The 8,165-nt window shown below is 39.2% G+C and overlaps 2 protein-coding genes and 1 long non-coding RNA gene across 9 annotated transcripts; 1 reads left to right on the top strand and 2 right to left on the bottom strand.

Annotated features, from left to right (window-relative positions):
- Window positions 1-89: 89 nt before the first annotated feature.
- Window positions 90-2,338, bottom strand: LOC143340402 (methylenetetrahydrofolate reductase (NADPH)). 6 transcript variants are annotated; one of them, XM_076762304.1, is made up of 6 exons: window positions 1,883-2,002; window positions 1,318-1,729; window positions 1,036-1,256; window positions 720-880; window positions 314-636; window positions 90-240 (listed from the first exon to the last, which is right to left on the bottom strand). In XM_076762304.1, the coding sequence occupies exons 2-6, from the start codon at window positions 1,641-1,643 to the stop codon at window positions 192-194; spliced, it is 1,080 nt and encodes a 359-aa protein (XP_076618419.1). In that variant the 5' UTR covers window positions 1,644-1,729; window positions 1,883-2,002; the 3' UTR covers window positions 90-191. The 6 variants fall into 6 exon arrangements, 4 of the variants coding, with proteins under 4 accessions (XP_076618419.1, XP_076618421.1, XP_076618420.1 ...); XM_076762306.1 differs by having other exon boundaries at window positions 1,318-1,530; window positions 1,883-1,994; XM_076762305.1 differs by lacking the exon at window positions 1,883-2,002 and having other exon boundaries at window positions 1,318-1,828.
- On the bottom strand, window positions 1,890-3,288 carry Pig-p (phosphatidylinositol glycan anchor biosynthesis class P). 2 transcript variants are annotated; one of them, XM_076762310.1, is made up of 4 exons: window positions 2,850-3,253; window positions 2,643-2,771; window positions 2,404-2,530; window positions 1,890-2,028 (listed from the first exon to the last, which is right to left on the bottom strand). In XM_076762310.1, exons 1-3 carry the CDS (start codon window positions 2,864-2,866, stop codon window positions 2,404-2,406), a joined length of 273 nt encoding a protein of 90 aa, XP_076618425.1. In that variant the 5' UTR covers window positions 2,867-3,253; the 3' UTR covers window positions 1,890-2,028. The 2 variants fall into 2 exon arrangements, with proteins under 2 accessions (XP_076618425.1, XP_076618424.1); XM_076762309.1 differs by lacking the exon at window positions 1,890-2,028 and having other exon boundaries at window positions 2,850-3,050; window positions 3,209-3,288.
- Window positions 3,289-3,900: 612 nt separating this feature from the next.
- Window positions 3,901-7,545, top strand: LOC143352148 (uncharacterized). Its single transcript, XR_013081868.1, has 5 exons — window positions 3,901-4,359; window positions 4,438-4,483; window positions 4,572-4,618; window positions 4,763-4,944; window positions 7,039-7,545. It is a non-coding gene; the product is annotated as an uncharacterized LOC143352148 (long non-coding RNA).
- Window positions 7,546-8,165: the final 620 nt, after the last annotated feature.

Raw genomic sequence — 8,165 nt, 5'->3', positions numbered from 1 at the left:
TGCTGTATAAATTAAATATTTTTATGTTTTAGTAGAACATCATTATAGGGAATTTTAACGATTGGTAAAAGTTCTTTAATTTGGCGGGTAATACGATTGTTTATTTCATGAATTTACACAAGTTTAATATACAAGCTCTTGTAATTTCCATTTTTTCTTTCATCGTAATCATTTTTTCTATTTTCGGAAAATTATTGGAAAATATTTAATTTGTTACATATTTCCGATGATAATAAAGTCCTACAAATAAAAAATACATGAATATATGCTTTATACATTACACCTTTATTAATTGACAAAACCAAATGTTTACCTGTTTAATGTGAACAAATGAAAGCCATAAGTAGTTTCACTTGCAAAGATATCTTTAATAATGTTCGTAACTAGTTTTATTCCATAGTTACGTACTTCATCGTTATTGTCTTTCATAGGTTGTAAAATATCTAAAATATTCTGTGGTACTTTAAAATTACAAATTTTTGACATTTTTTCGAGAGAGGCATAATTAGGGATTGATAAAATACCAGGAATAATCGGAACATTGATTCCAATTTCTTTACAATCATTTACGAACTTAATAAAAACATTTGCATCAAAAATGACTTGAGTTATAATGAAATCAGCGCCAGCATCAATCTTTAAACAAAATTATTGTTAACATATGTACATATCCACTATAAATATTTAAATCGAAAACAAAATTCAGGTAAAGTAAATACTTTTTCTTTCAAGTATAACAAATCTAATTCCTTAGACGACGAATTTGGATGCATTTCAGGATAGCCAGCAACACATATACAAAATATATCCCCAAATTCACTTCTTATAAAACGCACTAAATCTACGGCGTGTGGAAAGTCAGTATTTACGATTGTAGAATCTGAAAATCCAGTTTTACGAATTAATTGGAAAACAATCTAAATTTTTAATCAATAGTTATTTAAAAACTAACTTCTAAATTAAAAAAGTAGCGATAATTTTTATTGCAAATACAAAATTTGATTTTCAAACATTTTTATAAAAACGCTTTATTACCTCCCTTTAATGCAAAAATATTGGTCACGCCACATTTTAATATTTCTTTTAGAATAATTAGTACTTCGGTGCGAGTCAGGTTACCAACAATTAGATGCAAAATTGTATTACTTGGAAATTTATTAATCAACTTTAAAGATAGACAATCTTTTGTCGTATTTTCCATATGCCATGTTAGCGCATAAAAAAGTGGGTGATAATTATTCATTTCTGTAAAAAACCTAATAGGGCAAAGTATTATAGAAAGAAAATGCATTATGTAATGCATGATAGTATACGAACCTCTGATAAAAATCATTATTTTTTACCGGCGAGAGCTCAAAACTACAGAACCTAATTTTTGCATCGAATGTATTCTTTAGTAATTTTTTCAAGTTAACAATATCGCCTCCAGCATTTTTGAACCGGAAATAATTCGTAACCTTATTATGTTCACTATCGCTAATCGATTTTTCACGTGGTTCATTTCTCAGATGAGATATTTGCATTGTATCACTGTGAAAAGCACTACTGATAATTACGTATTTTGTTTTAATCTTCTGAACTATACAAGAGTGAGTTTGATAATATCGAATTATGCAACAAACAAGATTCATAACTGGAGTCATATTAGTATAATAAAAAAATTACTGACTAAATAAAAATGTACCACACATGCACAAAGGATACATTAATCTTGTATTTATATGAATAGCTAAAAACAGTTATAAATTAATTACTGTATTTAGAATAAAAAAATATATTAAAGAAAAAAAATTTGAATATACTTAATGTAATGTATACAAATTTTTGCATTGCTTTGTAAACGTGTAACTTAATATTAAAATTCACGTTATAGTATACTTACCAGATTATTATATTATTGTATTTTAATTAAAATGTTCTACTAAACTACTAAAGTTTGTAACACAATTTATTCTTATTTCTTTTTTGGTAAATATAATTTTCTGCAAACTTCAGTTATTGGAATGTCAAAGACAGGAGGTATTCCACCTGAAACAGTTTCTTTTTTGGGACGCGAATGGTTATCCATAATAGTTGTAATATCATCTATATTGGGTGTCATTAATAAATTTATAGCTGGGTAAATAATAAATGCAAAGGTAGCAAGAGCAGTTAAGGCCCAAATTGGAATCGCTACTGCCCAATACTTGGAAGGCCAATAGGTTAATCCTAAATTAATTAAAATTTGATCTGGTACTATTGCCCAAACTAAGAATAAAAAAAAGAGCATATTTGAACCTATGTACAAAGCATATCCATAAACAGATCTAGGTCCGTATGGAGCAGGCGTATGCTCCATTTTATATAATATTTAAATTATTTTTTAAAAGGAATGTACAATGGAGGACAATAAAGAATATTTACTTAATAATAATTATAAGTTGGTGCAGGTGGACCAAATTGTTGAATAGTTTCTGTTACTAAAATTACACTATCAAAAAATGATGTCAGTGCCACTCTGACTTTTCGTGCCTCTGTTCCAGAAATGGATCTATAAAATACAATTCAATAATACAATTAATACAATTATACAATTCATCAATAATACAATTAAACAAACACAATTAAATATTAAAAATTGAGATGAATATATATAAACGTACACTTGTAAAATATTATTATCTAAGGTCAAGTTTTTTGAAACACTGCTTCTTGAAGGTTCCTTATCAACTCGAAGCACTTGATAAGCAATTTCTGCTTCCCTTGCAGATGGGAAAGGTATGGATAAATTTCTGTTTCAAATTAAGGCTAATCGTGCAAAACTTCTTTAAAAGAAATAAATATCAAAAATTTTCTTCTTTAAAGGATACACATTTAAAGCATTCATAGCATTAAAAGGTCGATATAAAAATCATTTAATTAATTTGTATTAAAGTATTTTCTAAACTACAATTACGAAAACAATTTTTCAATAATTTATGAATGGGCATTGTTTACACGTGTTCATTGTAAACGTTACTGATATGATTTTGATATATTTAATCGTTCATAAACCATGTTTGATCGCCAACCTTAAGAAACAAATTAACTACTTCAGTATTTCGAATATTTTTAAAAAGCAACAATCGTAAATTACAAATTATTTATTTAATGTATATGCCGTTAATGTAAGTGTGCATTTCTTGTGTAAAGGTATGCGTAAATCTAGTAATTTTTTTATGAACTTTACACTCTTTACAGTATTTTCTCGTGTCCGGCTGATTGTCGACACACCACACACAACAAACACAAATAGTACTGTTGCGGAACGCGTCGCTGATCGGTGAGTTAGGGAAATAAGGTCGTGGGACGGTGCCCGTGGAGCGCTGAACCGCTCTGCTCGGCGAGGCGCGCGGAAATCAAACAACTCAATTACGTAAAAATACTTTAACAACTTTATTCAGTACTTTTCTTTGGATATCTCTAAATAGCGATTGAAAACGTTCTCTAGCGCAACACGATAGCTCGTATAGACTGAGAGAGAGAGACCCGGCCACGCGGGCTCGGTCTTATATATCCAGTCGTCCCGATCGGCGTTTGTTTCTTCCTTTCCCCGGTTGCCAAGTTTTCGGCGCGTGCCATGGAATATTCCCGATCCTCCGAGCGAGAACCGGCGACATGGCCAACCGAGCGATTCTCACACACACACATATCCGCGCCACAAGCATACAGCCTACCTCTAACGGTCAAAACTACATTGTATGCACAAAGTATCGCCAACGGTCTACAAATGCTCGGTTTGCGCCTGGAATTCTTCGCGTTGAATTTCCTACAATAATACTACGCATTACAATACGCGATTTCGTTTGAATCTCCCTCGCTCAAATCGCAGCTTCGATGGTGAGAAAACCAGTTCCAGCAATTTCCCGTCGCGCCGCTGTATGTACCTAAACCCTACGTCATGCAAATGCGTAACACCTTCCCCCTTATACAAAAAGGTGTTTTCATAAAACAGCTTTTAAGTAAAAGTCAGCAATTATTATTATTACCCTGAGCCAGGTCGGTGGCGGTTAACAATATTTACCACGTACAATATACTCATACTTATCACGCGCTTTATGATTTCGAGATTACTTAATATCCGCAGGGAAATACTTAATATATTCCGGTATCGACATGTATTAAACTATATGGTTAACAAAAGTCGGTGTGGTGATTTGCAGTAAGCTATACAGAGTCAGTTGGGATATACATTATATACGGAGACATAAATTAGAGCGTAGGCCCGAATCCGCAAAACATTACATTGAGTAACTACATCGAGTATTACAGGTTATTTACTTTATTTAATCTCCCGCGGAGGGAGAGTCCGGTCTTATATGCGCTAGTTTTAATTTATTGGTATGCACTATCTTAAATCTATTTTTCGTTAACTCTATCTCGGCAGTTAAATCGCTAAATAATCGGTTTATCTTATAGGGGCCTAACCAAGTACAATCGAATTTGGAGGTTCTGGGCTCCTTAAGCAAGTATACCATGTCGTTTAAATCAAATTTACAAGGTCTAAGTGTTTGATCATAATAATTTTTACTTTTCTGTTTCGCCTTTTCTAGATTCTGTGCAGCAGTTGTCTGAGTAGTTTGTAAGGTTATCTTGCAGGGTAAGTAGGTACTGATTACCTCTTTTAGTTACGGGTAGGGGCCCGACTATATCTATTTGCACCTTTTCAAATGCGCGTTTAGGGGTGTCGATAATTCGCATTGGCTGTTTTGTTTGCCTAGTATGATTCTTGTTCCTTTGACAGGTGGGGCACGAACAACGAACTCTACAATTTCCTTTGCCACACCGGGCCAGTAAAACCGTTCTTGGATAAGTTGGCGAAGTTTAAAGGAGCCACGGTGATCTCCGACTACCGATTCATGGTGCTCTTTAATAATCTGTGACCAGTCCGACCTTGGTGGGATTATAGTCTCCCTACTGCGTATGGTAATGTTGTGTTGCGGGTCATTAACGATTTTCCTAAGTAAGTTTAATATACTATACTGAACGGGGAAAATTTAATTTGTTTGGGTCTACCGATTTTTCTACCGAGGTCACACCACTGGATTCCCTGTGCGGTCCTGGTCATCCCCATTCACACTTCCATCTGGCATTACCCGCCAGGATACACGCAAACCTCGGTCCACCTGACCGAGTTGCAAACATCCACCCGGTCCACCTGACCGGATGGGATACTCATTCACACTTCCATCTGGCATCACCCGCCAGGATTCACGCAAACCTCGGTCCACCTGACCGAGTTGCAAACATCCACCCGGTCCACCTGACCGGATGGGATACTCATTCACACGGGGCGCCCCTCTCCCCTGAGACGACACAGGTTGCACGTCGAGTACAGATTCCCTCTCACGGCCCCCGAAGCGGGTTCCTGGGGTTCGGATTATACACCCGTTAGCCAACGAAAGACCGAGTTGAGGAGACTCTGGGGTACTCGACTGGGGTGTTCCTTCAGGAAATTCTCTCGCGACATCTATTACCGAGCATGCTTTTTCCGAATCGAAAATCTTTACTACGCCGTCGGTGACCTCGTTTACTTTCCCCTCTGTTTTCCTGCGCGCTAGGAACACAGAGGCAATGAATCTATCGTTCTCCGCGGATTTCGCGTCATCTGCCCTGCTAGTAATTTTATGACTTAAATATGCAATTTCCTTTTGCAGGAACGACATTCCTTTGCTTGAAGAGCCAGTCCGACGTTTTGCTTCCTCGGAAAAACGATATCAATGATAAGGTTTTAGCGCCTCGCCAAAGTGCCTCTCTCTTCCCATTGGTTCGATGCAAAACGCTCGCTAGGCGTAACCGGCTGATACCTTACGTCCCACCATCGTTTTCCAAAATTGAAGAACTACGTTTACAATAGAACTACCCGATCCGATTTTCGTTAATTCTTGATAGTCTATTATTCTCGCAAATTCTACAAATAAATTCGAAAGAAAACATTCGTGGACCAGGTGATCAGATACACGCGCGGTCTCACAATCACTATTCATATTCGTAATAAAGAGAGACATGGGGCGGCCAACTTTTCAGAGTATATCTCCTCTTTCGAGTTCCGTCCGTATCGTGTTTCTCATCGTGCCGTTCGAGCCTCTCCATAGAGGATGATCGTCGGATTCGTTTGATAAATTATCATTTTTCCCTGGGGCTGTACGAACGAACAGAGAGGAAGACGACGATCGATGGATACCGCAAATTCCACGTGGTAAGATACATTATATAAATATTTATCAGAGCTTAGTCAAATTTCTTTCCCGTGTTCCTTGTTATGCTCAAACTAGCTTACTTTCTCTTCCTCCTTTTGCATAAATTACGTTAATATTAGTCCATGGGTCTGATTTTAATTCCTCCCGTTCTATTAGGTTCAATTGGAAGCCGGTGTCGATCAAGAATTTAACTGAGCCGCGGTAACCTGGGTGCTGTATCCGACTTTGAATTAACGCGAGCAAGTACGGTTTTTCCTCTATCCCAACCAACGAGTCCGCCAATCTACACTGGGCGATGAATTGGTCGACTTGGGACGGGTTCCCATCAAAATAGGATATGAGGCCGGAGACTAAATCATATGGCATGCGCGACGGAGTTCTCGGAATTTCCGGCGGCAGGGTCGAGACGGGAGATCGAACAGGGGTGGCGATCGGGTTAACGGAAAGAGTTTGAGAGGCGCACGATATAGGGGGTGACGCGAACGTGCTGTTAATTATGTTTAAGGGACCGTCTATCGCGTTGGACCCGTGAATTATTGACTGTACGGGGACTAAACTTGTTTCGTTAATTCGCGGTACCACGGTTTCGGAAGTAGGGGGGTCTATGTGGGGAGATTTTAGTAACTCTTCCATAAATGTCCCACTACCACCACTCAGACGCTGCTTACGGCTCCTTTTAGCCCTCACGTATTTCTTTAAAAACGGCGGCATTTTCACCGACTAACTAAATCTAATTGAGGCGAATATATCAGACTAGTACAAACAAATCTAGCTACTAGTCTGCGCAGTGATTATTACTAACGTAGTACTACACTTACAGTGCGCTCGCAATTACGACGGAAATGTTCCGGAACGTCGCTGATCGGTTCTCCTGCAACGGGGCCCTCCACTCGTCGTCGATCTGCTGGGCTGGCGGTCTGCGTCCCGGACGAAGATGCTGGAAACCGGCGATGGTCCGCGATGTCCTCCAGGTGCTCCAGTCGTCGGGGGATGGTCCGTGATGTCCTCCAGGTGTTCCAGTCGTCGGCGATGATCCGTGATGTCCTCCAGGCGTTCCAGTCGTCGGCGATGTTCGTCTCTCTGCTTTACAGGAACCTCGTTCGGTGGCGTTCGTCTTCTCTCCGTGCTGAATAAGGCGGAAGCTCAACTGCGACGTGAACAGGGTGCATGTGATAACGGTGGTGGCTTGCACGGCCGCCGAAATCACCCGTCTCCGGTATTTACCCGTGCCCTTAGGGAAACCGTGCGAAAACCCAAGGGAGAGCGGATGCACTGATTCTGATGTTCACTTTGTATTATAGAAGTTCAATAAAACGGTTCACCAAAATTCAAAGTTTTGAAGCGCGCACTCGCGAGCCGGCAAAGTTTGTCTTAGGTCCGAGTGTAATTCCAATTTACTTTAAACTGATCCCACCGCTGTCACCAAAAATATATGTTGCGAAACGCGTGGTTGGTGAGTTAGGGAAATAAGGTCGTGGGACGGTGCCCGTGGAGCGCTGAACCGCTCTGCTCGGCGAGGCGCGCGGAAATCAAACAACTCAATTACGTAAAAATACTTTAACAACTTTATTCAGTACTTTTCTTTGGATATCTCTAAATAGCGATTGAAAACGTTCTCTAGCGCAACACGATAGCTCGTATAGACTGAGAGAGAGAGACCCGGCCACGCGGGCTCGGTCTTATATATCCAGTCGTCCCGATCGGCGTTTGTTTCTTCCTTTCCCCGGTTGCCAAGTTTTCGGCGCGTGCCATGGAATATTCCCGATCCTCCGAGCGAGAACCGGCGACATGGCCAACCGAGCGATTCTCACACACACACATATCCGCGCCACAAGCATACAGCCTACCTCTAACGGTCAAAACTACATTGTATGCACAAAGTATCGCCAACGGTCTACAAATGCTCGGTTTGCGCCTGGAATTCTTCGCGTTGAATTTCCTACAATA

The sequence above is a fragment of the Colletes latitarsis genome, chromosome 3 (assembly GCF_051014445.1).
Source record: "Colletes latitarsis isolate SP2378_abdomen chromosome 3, iyColLati1, whole genome shotgun sequence".
In the NCBI taxonomy this organism is placed as follows: Eukaryota; Metazoa; Arthropoda; class Insecta; order Hymenoptera; family Colletidae; genus Colletes; species Colletes latitarsis.
Note: the sequence above shows the minus strand (reverse complement) of the source record. Positions and strands in the feature narration are given on the sequence as shown.

Excerpts from the sequence above, each read along its gene's own strand:
- LOC143340402 (XM_076762304.1), bottom strand. The coding sequence starts at position 1,643 with ATGACTCCAGTTATGAATCTTGTTTGTTGCATAATTCGATATTATCAA. Across the intron at positions 637-719 it reads TGTTATACTTGAAAGAAAAA|ATTGATGCTGGCGCTGATTT; the intron begins GTATTTACTTTA and ends TTTTGTTTAAAG. Across the intron at positions 241-313 it reads CATTTGTTCACATTAAACAG|GACTTTATTATCATCGGAAA; the intron begins GTAAACATTTGG and ends TTTTATTTGTAG.
- Pig-p (XM_076762309.1), bottom strand. Across the intron at positions 2,531-2,642 it reads GATAATAATATTTTACAAGT|ATCCATTTCTGGAACAGAGG; the intron begins GTACGTTTATAT and ends TGTATTTTATAG.